This window comes from Bos taurus, chromosome 14 (assembly GCF_002263795.3).
Source record: "Bos taurus isolate L1 Dominette 01449 registration number 42190680 breed Hereford chromosome 14, ARS-UCD2.0, whole genome shotgun sequence".
Taxonomy (NCBI): domain Eukaryota; kingdom Metazoa; phylum Chordata; class Mammalia; order Artiodactyla; family Bovidae; genus Bos; species Bos taurus.
In genome coordinates, this window is record NC_037341.1 from 73,920,520 (window position 1) to 73,937,425 (window position 16,906).

At 40.8% G+C, this 16,906-nt stretch overlaps 1 protein-coding gene across 3 annotated transcripts in view; it reads right to left on the reverse strand.

Moving 5' to 3' along the window:
- The window catches only part of RIPK2 (receptor interacting serine/threonine kinase 2), a 40,227-nt gene extending 24,075 nt beyond the window's left edge, over window positions 1–16,152 (reverse strand). Inside the window, exons 1-2 of one of the 3 annotated variants that reach the window (XM_005215670.4) lie at window positions 15,710–16,152; window positions 3,502–3,655 (exon numbers count right to left, since the gene is read on the reverse strand). In XM_005215670.4, coding sequence (XP_005215727.1) covers window positions 3,502–3,655; window positions 15,710–15,882 — 327 coding nt within the window. In that variant the 5' untranslated portion in view covers window positions 15,883–16,152. Of the gene's footprint in view, window positions 1–2,626; window positions 2,691–3,501; window positions 3,656–15,709 lie in introns of those variants that run through there. The other 2 variants (XM_025001635.2, NM_001034610.2) reach the window with 2 other exon arrangements.
- Between the last annotated feature and the right edge of the window lie 754 nt (window positions 16,153–16,906).

Sequence of the window (16,906 nt, forward strand, 5' to 3'; positions counted from 1 at the left end):
TACTATCTAATCATCTCATTTTCTGCCACCCCCTTTTTTTGCCTTCAATCTTTCCCAGTATCAGGGTCTTTGCCTACGAGTCGGCTCTTCCCATAAGATGGTCAAAGTATTTGAGCTTCAGCTTCAGCATTGGTTCTTGCAATGAGTATTCAGGGTTGATTTCTTTTTAGGATTTACTGAATTGATCTTCTTGCTGTCCAAAGGGCTCTCAAGAGTCTTCTCCAGCACCACAGTTCAAAAGCATCAATTCTTCGGCATCCACCCTTCTTATAGTTCAACTCTCACATCCCTATGTGACTACTGGAAAAACTATAGCTTTGATTACATGGACCTTTGTAGCAAAGTGATGTCTCTGCTTTTTAATACGCTAAGTTTGTCATAGCCTTCCTTCCAAGGAGTAAGTGTCTTTCAATTTCATGGTTGCAGTTACAGTCCACAGTGAGTTTTGGAATCCAAGAAAATAAAATTCATCACTGCTTCTACTTTTTCCCCTTGTATTTGCTATGAAGTGATTGGACCGGATGCCATGATCTTAGTTTTTACAATAGTGAGTTCCAAGCCAGCTTTTTCACTCACCTTTTCAACCCTCATCAAGAGGCTCTTTAGTTCCTCTTCACTTTCTGCCGCCATTAGGGTGATATCATCTGTACGTCTGACGTTGTTGATTTTTCTCCCAGCAATCTTGATTCCAGCTTGTGATTTATCCAGCTTAGCACTTCACATGATGTACTTTGCATAGAAGTTAAATAAGCAGGGTGACAATATACAGCTTTGTTGTACTCCTTTCCCAATTTGGAACCAGTCAGTTATTCCATGATTGGTTCCAAATGTTGCCTCTTGACCCACATGCGGGTTTCTCAGGAAACAGGTAAGGTGGTCTGATGACTCCCATCTCTTTATGAATTTTCCAGTTTGTTGTGATCCACACACTGAAAGGCTTTAGCATAGTCAATGAAACAGAATATGTTTTTCTGGAATTCCCTTGCTTTCTGCATGATCCAATGAATGTTGGTAATTTGATCTCTGGTTCTTCTTCCTTTACTAAATACAGCTTGCGCATTTATAAGCTCTTGGTTCATGTACTGCTAAAACCTAGCTTGAAGGATTTTCAGCATATCCTTGCTAGCATGTGAAATGAGCACAACCGTATGGTAGTTTGAACATTCTTTGGCATTGCCCGTCTTTGACACTGGAATGAAAACTGATGTCTTCCAGTCTTGTGGACACTATGCATTTTCCAAATTTGCTGACATATTGAGTGCAGCACTTTAACAGCATCATCTTTTAGGATTCTAAATAGCTCAGCTGGTATTCCATCACCTCCACTAGGTTTGTTCACAGTAATGCTTCTTAAGGCCCACTTGACTTCACACTCCAAGATGTCTGGCTCTAGGTGAGTGACCATGGTTATCCAGGTCATTAAGACCTTTTTTTGTGTAGTTCTTCTGTATACTCTGGCTACCTCTTCTTAATCTCTTCTGCTTCTGTTAGCTCCTTGCCATTTCTGTCCTTTATTGTGCCCATCCTTGCATGAAATGTTTCCCTTGATATTTCCAATTTTCTTGAAGAGATTTCTAGTCTTTCCCATTCTATTGTTCATTTAAGAAGGCCTTCTTATCTCTCCTTGCTATTCTCTGGAACTCTACATTCAGTTGGGTATCTTTCTCTTTCTTCCTTGCCTTTCATTTCTCTTCTTTCCTCAGCTTTTTGTAAAGCCTCCTTGGACAACCACTTTGCCTTCCTGCATCCTTTTTGAGATGGTTTTGTTATTGCCTCCTGTACAATGTAATGAACCTCTATTTATAGTTCTTCAGGCACTCTGTCTACCAGACCTAATCCCTTGAATCTGTTCATCACCTCCACTGTATAAACATAAGGGATTTGATTTAGGTTATATCTGAATAGCCTAGTGGTTTTCCCTACTTGCTTCAATTTAAGTCTGAATCTTGCAATAAGGAGCTCGTGATCCGTGCCACAGTCAGTTCCAGGTCTTGTTTGGCTAACTGTATAGAGCTTCTCCATCGTTGGCTGCAAAGAACATAATCTTTTTTTGATATCGACCATCTGGTAATGTCCATGTGTAGAGTCATCTCTTGGGTTGTTGGAAAAGGCTGTTTGCTATGACCAGCATGTTCTTTTGACAAAACTCTCTTAGCCTTTGCCTTGCTTCATTTTGTATTCCAAGGCCAACCTTGCCTGTTATTCTGGGTATCTCTTGACTTCCTACTCTTGCATTCCATGTATAATATAGAAACATTACAAATGTAATGCCTTTATTTCCTGGTACTTACAAGTAATAGTCATCTGAATTTTCTTAAATGTTTTCCTAACTTAAACATTATTACAGCTTCCCAGGAAGAGGAACATACTCAGAAAAAGTAGATAATCATTGGGGAAGAAGGTAGATGAGTGCTCAACCTGTATTTTATGATTCCTTCCAGAAATTAGCAATGCCCCTTAGGAGGCTCTAGAATTTCTAATGGGCTCCAAATTTGGGTACCACAGTATCTACTGGGGTGCTGGGGTATGAGAGGAAAACATTAGTGTCTATGCTTACATTCAGTCAAAAAAAGGAAATTGTGTTTTGTATCTTAATTGCTATGTTGGTTACACAAATCTTACTCACTGACACTAGTCTCTTTACTCTGCCCTTGTTTTCGATTGTGCCGTCACAGACAATGTGTTGCATCCTAAAATAAAGAGGAAGTCACTCCATGAGTGGTGATAGGGGCACCCACGCTCCCTCATTTGCTTATAGAACATTGTGATGCACCAGAATTTAGGAGTGTTCAGTGACTGGATTTTACAGATTATGTTACTACTCAGTTTTAACTAAAGCAACCTTAACAAAACAGACCCAGGTATTTAAAAATATCTCTTGAGGGAACCTGTGGGCTAGAGATAATCTTAATAAGGTCAAGCAAACAACAGTAGATGAATACACACATTTTGAGAATGAGGACCTCGCCCCCTCAAAGTTGTTTACTAATGGTTTTCATAGTTAAAGACAGAGTAATTGGTACCTTGAGCAAAAGGTAATACGGCTCATGCCATTGCCTATTATTGGAAAAACTCAGGTATTTGATACTCAGAGATAGATAATTTGGTCTATTAATTCAGAACTTTGTGAATTGATACTACTAACATTTAATTAGAATACTAAATTATCTTTAACATAAAATAAAAGCTGGCTTAAGCCAACAATAAACTGTACAGTGTACAGAGTCTGTCTTTTTTCTCTCCCGCTCCTCTCCCACATATATATACCTGTGGATACTGGAATTCAGTGTAAGCCTCAGGAACCTAAGCAGCATAATCGAGGTGACTAGAATGCAGGGTCTGGCTGCACAGTATTTTTAACAACACAAAAGAAGCCAGAAATGGTGAAATTTTACCACTGCAACTGTTTGTCATTATTCTTATTTTGGCTCACATGTAAAACCAAAGCACTGTATAGGTTAACTAACAGAATTCTAGCCACTGAAAATGTATAGTACTTACCCTATGTAGGAGCTCATTTAATGATCCATTTGGCATGTATTCGGTAACTATTCCTAAAAATTCAGGCTCATTGCAAATTCCCAAAATTGGAAGAATGTAACTAAATCGAGCTTTGTGTAAAATTTCAGCTTCTCTTAAGACATCATTTCTTTCACTAAAGAAAAAAAAAAGCATAATTATTTCAAAATAATGAAAAATACACAATTATCATGCCCATAATATTAATTAATTCTGGATTTTTCCATTCATTCATTAGCTTTTGATCTCATGTAAATTAGGCAACTTTTCTTAGTTTCTTCATATTTAAAGGAGGGATAATCTCTACCTTACATATTCCATAGGTCTGTTTAGAGACCAAAATAACATATAAACCACTGACAGAAAGAAGTGCTACACATAGATCAAAACTGTACTTTTCCTAGGAAAGGCAAAGAACACAATGTTTGTTTATAAAGTCTATTTGTATTAAAACGATAGGTGCTTGAACCAATTACATAAGTTTCTGTTGTATTAAAATGATAAAATTTTATTAGACTGTTACATTAAATTTTACGGTTGCATATCATGTAAAAATTTTCTAAATATCCTGAATATTAAAACACTTAAATGTTGTAGATTTTAATGACTAGATGATAATAGTCGCATAAGGGTCAATAATACTCAGAAATTATAGGCTGGAACTCAGGAAAAGAACACTGAGAAGAGATAAATGCTTATAACATTCCTGGGCTAACTCTGGATTCCAGATTTATTTCCTTATTCATTCATAAAAGAAATAAGTGTTGAACTTTCATTATGAATAAACCACAGTGCTCAGCCTTATGGAGACAATTAAGTTAAAAAAAAAAAACCCCAAAACATAGTTTGGTGAGTTCCCTGGTGGTGCAGTGGATAAGAATCTGCCTGCCAAGGCCGGGGACATGCATTCACTCCCTGGTCTGGGACAATTTCACACGCCATGGAGCAACTAAGCCCATGGGCCACAATGACTGAGTCCACTCACCCCAACTACTGAAGCCTGCATGCTCCAGGGCCCTGCAGACACAACTAACGAGCCCCTGGGCCACGACTACTTACGCCAGGGCACCTAGAGTCTGTGCTCCACGAGAGAGGCCACCGCAATGAGAAGCCCACGTGCCACAACTAGAGTAGCCCCCACTCTCTGCAAATAGAGAAAGTCCATGTGCAGCAACAAAGACCTAGCCCACCCGAAGATAAATAAAGCAGTGTGTACATGTCAAGTAAATAAAAAATTAGATAAAAAAATACAGTCTGTGATCTCAAGCTGTCCAGAAACCTTTTTAAGAAACATACATACTCATCGTGATCTTGACTGGTACATTTCCAATGACTAGTGGGCTTCCCAGGTGGCGCTAGCAGTAAACAACCTGCCTGCCAATGCAGGAGACAAAAGAGACTCAGTTCAAACCCTGGGTCAGGAAGATCCCCTGGAGGAAGAAATGGCAACACACTCCAGTATTCTTGCCCATATTACTGATGAACACAGACGCAAAAATCCTCAACCAAATATTAGCAAATCAAATACAACAACACACTGAAAGCTTCATACACCATGATCAAGTGGGATCTATCCCTGGGATGCGAGGATTCTTCAATATATGCAAATCAGTGAATATGACAAACCATATTAACAAACTGAATAAAAATCACATGATCATCTCAATAGATGCAGAAAAAACTTTGGACAAAATTCAACACCCATTTATGATATAAACTCTCCAGAAAGTGAGCATAGAGGGAACCTACCTCAACATTATAAAGGCCATATATGACAACCTACAGCAAATATTCTCAACGGTGAAAAACCTAAAAGAATTTCCCCTCAGATCAGGAACAAGACAAGGGTGTCCACTCTCAACATTATTATTCAGCATAGTTTCAGAAGTCCTAGCCACAGCAATCAGAAAAGGAAAAGAAATAAAAGGAATCCAAATTGGAAAAGAAGATGTAAAACTGTCACTGTTTGCAGATGACAATGATACTTTACATAGAAAATCCTAAAGATGCCACCAGAAAACTACTAGAGCTCATCAGTGAATTTACTAAAGTTGCAGGATACAAAATTAAAACAGAAATTTCTTGCATTCTGATACACTAACAAAGAAAGATCAGAAAGAGAAATTAAGGAAACAATCCCATTTACTATTGCAACACAAAGTATAAAATACCTAGATATAAACCTACCTAAGGAAGCAAAAGATCTGTACACAGAAAACTGAAAGACATTCAGGAGACATCAAAGATACAAACATATGGAGAGATTCTTAGATTGGAAGCATCAATATTGTGAAAATGACTATACTACCCAGAGCAATCTACAGATTCAATGTAATCCTTATCAAATTATCAATGGCATTTTTCATTGAACTAGAACAGAAAATTTTACAATTCGTAGAAAATACAAAAGATCCTAAATATCCCAAAACAACCTTGAGAAAGAAAAATGGGAGCTGGAGAAATCAGGCTCTCTGACCTCAGATTATACTACAAAGCTACTGTCATCGAGACAGTATGGTACTGGTACAAAAATGGAAATACAGACCAATGGAATAGGATAGAAAGCCCCAAAACAAATCAGTGCATATACAGTCAACTAATTTATGACTAAAGAGGCAAGAATATACAATGAAGACATCCTCTTCAATACGTAGTGCTGGGAAAACTGGACGGCTACTTGTGAAAGAATGAAATTAGAACTCTAATGCCATACACAAAAATAAACTCAAAATGAATTAAAGACCTGAATGAAGGCCAGACACTGAAAAATTCTTGGAGGAAAATATAGGCATAACATTCTTTGACATAAATCATAGTAGGATCTTTGCTGACCCACCTCCTAGAGTAATGTCAATAAAAACCAAAATTAACAAATGGGATCTGTGCTTATTATGTGCACATGAGCTCATTCGCTCAGTCGTGTCTGTTTCTTTGCCACCCTATGGACTGCAACCCACCAGGCTCCTCTGTCCATGGGATTTTCCTGGCTAGAATAGTGGAGTGGGTTGCCATTTCCTCCTCCAGGGGATCTTCTCGACCCAGGGATCAAACCCACATCTCCTGTATTGGAGGTGAATTCTTTACTGCTGAGCCACAATTGAACTTAAAAGTTTTTGCACAGCAAAGGACACCATAAACAAGACAAACAAGGAAATATCTGCCAATATTTTCTCCCTCAGAATGGGAAAAAATACTGGCAAATGAAGTAACTGTCAAGGAATTAACCTCCAAAACATACAAACAGTTCAAGTAAAAAAAAAACCAAAACACAAAAACCCAATCAAAAAATGGGTGGAAGACCTAAATAGACACTTCTCCAAAGAAGGCATACACAGGGCCAACAAACACCTGAAAAGATGCTCAGCATCATTAATTATTAGAGATGTGAAAATCAAAACTGTAATGAGATATCATTCACACCCATCAGAATGACCATCATTAAAAAAAAAAATCTACGAACAATAAATGCTGGAGAGGGTGTGGAGAATGGGAACTCTTGAACTGTTGATGGGAATATAAACTGATAAAGCCCTATGAAGAACACTATGGAGATTCCTTCAAAAATTAAAAATAGAACTACTGTATGACCCAGGAATCCTACTACTGGGCATATACCCAGAGAAAGGCTATAATTCCAAAAGATAAATGCACCCCAATGTTCACAGCAGCACTATTTACAAGAGCCAGAACATGGAAGCAACCCAGATATCCATCTACAGATGAATGGATAAGGAAGATGTGGTACATATGTACAATGGAACATTGTTACTCAGCCATAAAAAAGAACTAAATTGGATCATTTGCAGAGATGTGGATGGACCTAGAGACTATCCTACAGAGTGAAGTTAAAAGTCAGAAAGAAAAAAACAAATAGCATATTTTAACGCATATATGTGGATTCTAGAATAATAGTATAGATGATTTTATTTGCAAAACAGAAATGGAGACACAGACAACAAACATTGGACACCAAGGCGGGAAAGGGGGTGGTGGAATGAACTAGAAGATAAGGACTGACATATATACACTATTGATACTATGGGTAAAGTAGATAACTAACGAGAACCTACTGTATACTTTAGGGAACTCTACTCAGTGCTCTGTGGTAACCTAAATGGGAAGGAAATCCAAAAAAGAAGGGAGACATACATACATATATATATATATATATACACATATATACACATACACACACACATATACATATATAGATGATTCAGTCTGTAGTACAGAAGAAATACAACATTGTAAAGCAACTATTACTCCAATAAAACCTCCCAGAATATTGGAAATAAAAGCAAAAATAAACAAATGGGACCTAATTAAACTTAAAAGCTTCTGCACAACAAAGGAAACTATTAGCAAGGTGAAAAGACAGCCTTCAGAATGGGAGAAAATAATAGCAAATGAAGAAACTGACAAACAACTAATCTCAAAAATATACAAGCAACTCCTAAAGCTCAACTCCAGAAAAACAAATGACCCAATCAAAAAATGGGCCAAAGAACTAAATAGACATTTCTCCAAAGAAGACATACAGATGGCTAACAAACACATGAAAAGATGCTCAACATCACTCATTATCAGAGAAATGCAAATCAAAACCGCTATGAGGTACCATTTCACGCCAGTCAGAATGGCTGCGATCCAAAAGTCTACAAGCAATAAATGCTGGAGAGGGTATGGAGAAAAGGGAACCCTCTTACACTGTTGGTGGGAATGCAAACTAGTACAGCCACTATGGAGAACAGTGTGGAGATTCCTTAAAAAACTGGAAATAGAACTGCCTTATGATCCAGCAATCCCACTGCTGGGCATACACACTAAGGAAATCAGAAGGGAAGGAGACACGTGTACCCCAATGTTCACTGCAGCACTGTTTATAATAGCCAGGACATGGAAGCAACCTAGATGTCCATCAGCAGATGAATGGATAAGAAAGCTATGGTACATATACACAATGGAGTATTACTCAGCCATTAAAAAGAATTCATTTGAATCAGTTCTAATGAGGTGGATGAAACTGGAGCCTATTATATAGAGTGAAGTAAGCCAGAAAGAAAAACACCAATACAGTATACTAACACATATATATGGAATTTAGAAAGATGGTAACAATAACCCTATATACGAGACAGCAAAAGAGACACTGATGTATAGATCAGTCTTATGGACTTTGTGGGAGAGGGAGAGGGTGGGAAGATTTGGGAGAATGGCATTGAAACATGTATACTATCATGTATGAAACGAGTTGCCAGTCCAGGTTCGATGCACGATACTGGATGCTTGGGGCTGGTGCACTGGGACGACCCAGAGGGATGGTATGGGGAGGGAGGAGGGTTCAGGATGGGGAACACATGTATACCTGTTGAGGATTCATTTCGATATTTGGCAAAACCAATACAATATTGTAAAGTTTAAAAATAAAATTAAAAAAAAAAAAAAAAAGCAAAACTACAAAAAATGTGAAGCAATGACGGTCTGAAGCTATAAAGGTTGCAGTGGAAATGGGAAGAAAAACATTAGCTGAATAGAATGCCCAGGCTGTGATGACTGACTGACTTTATTGATTAAGGGAGTATAATATACCTTATTAAGGAAGTATAACATACTGCACTAAAGGCTACCCACTCTAGTATTCTGGCCTGGAGAATTCCATATACTGTAGAGACCATGGGGTTGCAAAGAATCGGACACGACTGAGCGACTTTCACTTTCACTCTCTAGTAGAAGCTATTTGGCTAGTGGAGGTGATGGAATTCCAGTTGAGCTACTTCAAATCCTGAAAGATGATGCTGTGAAAGTACTGCACTCAATATGCCAGCAAATTTGGAAAACTCAACAGTAGCCACAGGACTGGAAAAGATCAGTTTTTATTCTAATCCCAAAGAAAGGCAATACCAAAGAATGCTCAAACTACCACACAATTGCACTCATCTCACACGCTAGTAAAGTAATGCTCAAAATTCTCCAATCCAGGCTTCAGCAATATGTGAACCATGAACTTCCAGTTGTTCAAACTGGTTTTAGAAAAGGCAGAGGAACCAGAGATCAAATTGCCAACATCTGGTGGATCATCGAAAAAGCAAGAGAGTACCAGAAAAACATCTATTTCTGCTTTATTGACTATGCCAAAGCCTTTGACTGTGTGGATCACAATAAACTGTGGAAAATTCTGAAAGAGATGGGAATACCAGACCACCTGACCTGCCTCTTGAGAAATTTGTATGCAGGTCAGGAAGCAACAGTCAGAACTGGACATGGAACAACAGACTGGCTCCAAATAGGAAAAGGAGTACATCAAGGCTGTATATTGTCATCCTGCTTATTTAACTTCTATGCAGAGTACATTATGAGAAACACTGGACTGGAAGAAGCACAAGCTGGAATCAAGATTGCCGGGAGAAATATCAATAACCTCAGATATGCAAATGACACCACCCTTATGGCAGAAAGTGAAGAGGAACTAAAAAGCCTCTTGATGAAAGTGAAAGTGGAGAGTGAAAAAGTTGGCTTAAAACTAAACATTCAGAAAACGAAGATCATGGCATCTGGTCCCATCATTTCATGCGAAATAGATGGGCAAACAGTGGAAACAGTGTCAGACTTTCTTTTTTGGGCTCCAAAATCACTGCAGATGGTGACTGCAGCCATGAAATTAAAAGACGCTTACTCCTTGGAAGGAAAGTTATGACCAACCTAGATAGCATATTGAAAAGCAGAGACATTACTTTGCCAACAAAGGTCTGTCTAGTCAAGGCTATGGTTTTTCCAGTGGTCATGATGGATGTGAGAGTTGGACTGTGAAGAAGGCTGAGTGCCAAAGAATTGATGCTTTTGAACTGTGGTGTTGGAGAAGACTCTTGAGAGTCCCTTGGACTGCACGGAGATCCAACCAGTCCATTCTGAAGGAGATCAGCCCTGGGATTTCTTTGGAAGGAATGATACCAAAGCTGAAACTCCAGTACTTTGGCCACCTCATGCGAAGAGCTGACTCACTGGAAAAGATGCTAATGCTGGGAGGGATTGGGGGCAAGAGGAGAAGGGGACGACAGAGGATGAGATGGCTGGATGGCATCACTGACTCGATGGACGTGAGTCTGAGTGAACTCAGGGAGTTGGTGATGGGCAGGGAGGCCTGGGGTGCTGCGATTCATGGGATCGCAAAGAGTTGGACACGACTGAGCGACTGAACTGAACTGAACTGATGACTGTCATTTAGTCACTCAGTTGTGTCAGACTCTTTTGTGACCCCATGGACTGTGGCTCATCCAACCAGCTCCTCTATCCATGGGATTTTCTTGGCAAGAATACTGGAGAGGGTTGCCATTTCCATCTCCAGGGACTTACTCCACTGTACAACAGCAATCCAAGTTCCCCCTCTTAAAAGGAATCTTTCTCCTCTGTCAATAATGTTTCCCCCACCCACATTGGTTAATGACAGGAAAAAAATCTTGCCAGCAAGCCATGTCCACTTCTAATTCACTGAAACCATGTTTCCTAGGAAACATACCTCCCTTAAGTACTAAAACCTCCAAAACCACTAAGACTGAGGCTTCAGGGACCAAAAAATTCCTCAAATTCTCTTACTAGGCATAGTAAGAGAATACAATGCAAAAGCGTACGTGTGTACATCAAAAGACATACACAACAATGTTCATAGAAGCTCTCATCCTAATAGCCAAAGAATGGAAACATCTCTATCAACAACAGAATGGATAAATAAATGTGTTATAAAGTAGAATACTGAATACTTTATAGCAATGAAAATGAAGGTTACCTGCTCCAGGTAACAACATGGATAAATCTTACAATGTTAGATAAGAGAAGCCAGAAATTAAAGATACATTATGTATTCAATTTATGTAAAGGTTAACCACTATCAAGCCTAATCTTTGGTTTTAGAATTCAGGATAGTATTCACCCTTGGGAAGGATGACGAGTAATGACTAAGAAGTGATATAGTTATTTATGTGGGTGGTGACTGTAGTTATCTTTACTTTGTGATATCATGCTGAACAATTATATTTGTGTTTTTCTATACACATGCAAAGAGTCGGACACGACTGAGCGACTGAACTGAACTGAACTGATACACATGTTATGCTTCCATTAAAAAGCTTATTTAAAAGAAATTCATATAACTGTCATCTTGCATATAATGTAAAATTTTTCTGGATGCTTTTGTTTAAACCACCCAAGATCTTGACGAATGGCTGCTGAAAAACACATTCCAGACCAGACTATGAGGCTTCCTTTTAAAAACAAACAATAAACAAAATAAAGAAAAAATATCTTAGCCATCCATGTTTTGAACAGGTAATATATTTACATGTTTCTAAATTCAAGAGTTACAAAAATACATCAAGAGCCTCTATCCTTCCTGTTCTTTAGACACTTAGTACCCCAACTGTGAGACAACCAATTATACCGGTCTGTGAGACCAGCTTTAATTAAATTTGTTCCCTAAATTGAAAGAGGTGTGTGTTTGCCTTAGGAAAGGTAGATCAACAAGACAGTTACAGAGTAGCACCTTTGCAGGGAAAACCCAGGATTGACCTGAAGGTTCCTAGATACCCTGAGAATTATAGAGAGGGCATGCTAGGGGAAATCTTGGTGATACTTAACATACTAATTCCTCCTCCCATTAGGAGTATGAGGCATTCTCCCTTCTCTTGTGATCCTACTATGTCACTTTACCAAAGTTGGTTTTATTATCCCTATGAGAGCACTGCTGCTGCTGCTGCTAAGTCGCTTCAGTCGTGTCCGGCTCTGTGCGACCCCACCAGGCTCCCCCGTCCCTAGGATTCTCCAGACAAGAGTACTGGAGTGGGTTGCCACACTGGGCTTAGATAAATGAATAATTTTCTAATGGTCATGTTAATAATAAGTGGCAGGTTTGGAGTCAGATTTGAATTGCAATTGTGGGTTCTAACACCTTTGTTTTTTCCTATTACTGCTTAATCAGAGAAAGAAAATTCCTGAAGTTATATTTTGAAAAGAAGGAGAGAGTGGGAAAACAGAATAAGCTACAACAATTTAAAAATAGGTTTTTATTGAGTTGGCCAAAAAGTTCATTTGGGTTTTTCCATGCCATCTTGCAGAAAATATGAATGAACTTGTTGGCCAACCCAATATATTAAAAAACAAAACAAAACAAAAACCCAGAAACGTAAAACACAGCTTCTATAGACATATTGGCAAAAAATAAATTTTCAGTCACAAAACAGTTAAATTGTTTACACAAGGTGTTTGAACAACCAGTCAAACTCATGTACTCATAGGAGCTGGGAGATTGCTGGGGAAGGTCCATTCATTGGGCAGAAGTCAGGTTATAGAGAATGACTCATCAATCACTAAAATAAGAAAATGTAATAGCACATAAACTTATTTTTCTTTCCTCTCAAAGAACAATGCAAACATTATCCACACGAGAGCCCAAGAAGTACATGTATTTGTTATTCCTACTTCATAAGTGAGGACACAGCCATCCTTTGAGTCAACTGCATATCCAGTGCTATGCTGAGATGTCATAAACACAGATAATGTTAACATTCTAGGTAACGAGCAGGAGGAAATACACGGTGCAGTAATGCCAGAGTGTTGTGTTGGTCCTTAAGGCTTCTTTGAAGGCAGAATTAATTTCCTACCCAATTTGGTAGGAATTTTGGATTATGAAAATTGTTAATGAACATGGAAAGTGAACTCCCGCTTCATTTCTTGGCTCCAAATGGCACAAAACTTAGATAAATTAAAATCTTGAGAAGCAGCATCCAAAATGGGAGGATCAATCTGCTTTAAAATACCTAATGAGTCCGTAACTGCTCGATTTCCATATATTTTAAGTTGATTCTCAAATACATCCACCCTCTCTAGTCAATTACCACCCTTCAAAGTTGACTACATACACATACATATATATGTAATTGCCCCATACTTGCTACACAGAATTCAAGACCTAGGGTAAACATACCCTGTGTATCACTCAATCTGAATTATGGTACACAAAAAATGGAAGCAATCCCTAGAGGTATCTCAAACTTACTGTGGGACCTTGCCCATCCAAGCCTGATAGCAAGAGAACGAAAAGAAACCACAGGCAGATGAAAGTCAGTAGCATTAGCAGGGCTGAAACTGAGGAATTTAACTGCTGTTGGATACTGACAACTAATCAGGCATCTCAGTTCAGTTCAGTTCAGTCGCTCAGTCGTGTCCGACTCTTTGCGACCCTGTGAATCGCAGCACACTAGGCCTCCCTCCCCATCACCAACTCCCGGAGTTCACTCAGACTCACGTCCATCGAGTCAGTGATGCCATCCAGCCAGTGATGCCATCCAGCCATCTCATCCTCTGTCGTCCCCTTCTCCTCTTGCCCCCAATCCCTCCCAGCATCAAGAGTCTTTTCCAATGAGTCAACTCTTCGCATGAGGTGGCCGAAGTACTGGAGTTTCAGCTTTAGCATCATTCCTTCCAAAGAAATCCCAGGGCTGATCTCCTTCAGAATGGACTGGTTGGATCTCCTTGCAGTCCAAGGGACTCTCAAGAGTCTTCTCCAACACCACAGTTCAAAAGCATCAATTCTTTGGCGCTCAGCCTTCTTCACAGTCCAACTCTCACATCCATACACGACCACAGGAAAAACCATAGCCTTGACTAGACGGACCTTTGTTGGTAAAGTAACGTCTCTGCTTTTCAATATGCTATCTAGGTTGGTCATAACTTTTCTTCCAAGGAGTAAGCGTCTTTTAATTTCATGGCTGCAGTCACCATCTGCAGTGATTTTGGAGCCCCAAAAAAGAAAGTCTGACACTGTTTCCACTGTTTGCCCATCTATTTCCCATGAAGTGATGGGACCAGATGCCATGATCTTGTTTTCTGAATGTTGAGCTTTAAACCAACTTTTTCACTCTCCACTTTCACTTTCATCAAGAGGCTTTTTAGTTCCTCTTCACTTTCTGCCATAAATCAGGCATCTAGCATGATGTATTTTCACTTACATGATATAGGGGGAAGACCTGGGTTCGATTCCTGGGTTGGGAAGATACCGGGGAGAAAGGAACGGCTACCCACTCCAGTATTCTGCCCTGGAGAATCCCATGGACTGCATAGTCCATGGGGGTAGAAAAGAGTCAGACAGGACTGAGCAACTTTCACTTTCATTGGGGGAGGTGGGAGAGGAGAATGTTTGCAATCATGGGTGTTAACTTGCTAAGAATTGAATGCAGAGCCTAGTTAGATTTCTACCGGAAGGAAAACGCACTGACTAAACACACTGACCAATACACATAGTTGAAAGGTTTTTCTGGAAACAGAAACTAATGCTAGCCCTCCCATGAAATCTAGATAGTGCACTAAAATTGTTCAATGGGAGAGGCATTCAAAAGTTTTGTCATTTAACAGTCTTCTGATTCCAGTTTATTGTTAGTAAAAATTACACAAGTTTCCTCCAGAGACAGACTTCCTTTCCCGTGAGAGTGAGGAGAAACTAAATTGAGTTGAGTTTGATGTCTAAACTTCTCTGACTACACGTAGTAAACCAAAACCACAACAAAAAGCCCAAAGCAAAACGTCCCAGATTCTACAGCAGTGCTGGTCAATAAAAACACGTGACCCACATATACAATTTGAAATTTTCATGTAGCCACTTAAAAAAAAAAGGTAGAAAGAAATATGCAAAGTGAACTTTACCAATATATTTATCACAACATATCAAAAGATACCATCTAAGCGTATCATATAAAATTATACATGAGATATTACAAGTTTTGATAGTAAGTGCTAGAAATCGAACGTGTATTTCCCACTAAGAACACATTTCAGTTCAGACAGCCATATTTTCAGCACTCAACAGCTATGTGTGGCTAAACGCTACCCATTGGGCGATGCGACCCTAGAGTTAGACTTCAAAAGAAAAAAACGAAGTCAACGCAACTGAATTTCAGTAGAGAGGACGTTTAGAGTTGGGCTGTGATTGTTGGCTCTGGTGTCTGGAGAAAGGAAGCCTAGGAAAAAAATAACAAAGCAGTGACAAGAAGCGAGACTGTGGCATCTCCAGAGAAGCCGGCCTTTCCCCCAGGTGAGCCTAAGCCTCGAAGGGCCGCTTCGAGGGGAAGCGGTCACCGCCGTCGGGGCTCCGGAGCCCAGGTGCCCGGGGTGAGAGCCAGTGAGAGGGGCAGGACCGCGGCCCTACCTGTCGAGCAGCGGGCTGTGGATGTGCAGGTGCTTCACGGCCACCTGAACGCGCCAGTCGGCGTGGCGGGCGGACGACACGGTGCCGGACGCGCCGCGGCTCAGGTATCGCAGGTCGGCGAGCTTGTGGTACGGGATGGCGGGCAAGGCGCTGCAGACGGGCTCCGCGCTCATGGCGGCGGGCCGCGCCGGCCCTCCGGCCGCCGGCCGCTCCCGGAAGTGCCCGCCGCGGCCGCAGCTCCGCCCGGCGCGGGGCCGCACACTAGGTCGCGAGGCCGTTCATCCCCCAGGCGGCCCGCGCCACGCTCCTTATCCAGGGCCCGGGCGAAGTCTCTCTGGAGACAGGTTGAGGCCGAGGAGACGGGGCGCTCCGGAGACGGGCTTCCTCTCGCCGACCCGGCCCTCCAGGGCGCGGCAGCCGGCCGCTCGGAGCTCCGCCTCCACAGACGCTCCAGCGACGTCAGCGGGCGGACGCCGAGCCGGGGGCTTTCCCGCGCGTCCGCCCGAGGTCGCCGCCGGGAGTTCCGACCACGTGTCCCAGGCCGGCGCGGCGCGGGCGACGGCCTGAGAGTGGGAAAGGAGCTCGGGGCGCTCAGTGCGTCTTCTCTCCGCGCCCTCGACCAGCCAGGGTTTGGAAGGGTTTCTTATGAGGAAATTTCCCCTCAGCCGCCTCACACTTGGTCCGCAGGCCCTCCCGCCTGGAAGACTCTCCTCTGGTCCCGTCTACTAGCAACATAGTTTTCTTCCCCTCACCTATGTTTTCTCCTGACGCCCATAATTACAGCCAGAGATTGAAAAATAACCTTGAGAGATTCCTTCTCTCTGATTTCAGGTAAGACTGCAAACGTTTCTTTCTCAGATCTGGGAAGAACGCAGTATTTAATGCCAACTGAAAAACGATGGAAGCATCTTTTCGTCTTTTTTTTACCTTAAACACCTGTCTACACCTGAAATGGCTATTTCGCAACGTGTGGTGCAGACATTGTACACAATAGCAAGTTCGTGCTAGGCATTTAATGAGTTCTAAAACGTAATTAATAGGGAATGCTTGAGTTGAATCAGGGATTTCTGCCTAGGGAAATTCAACTCTTCCTTTATTTCTTTATTGCCGGAAATGTGAGTAGCAATGCTACATTTTTCAATTAATGGAAGCTGTAATAAAGATTGTTTTGAAATCTGGTAACTTAAATTGCTTAGC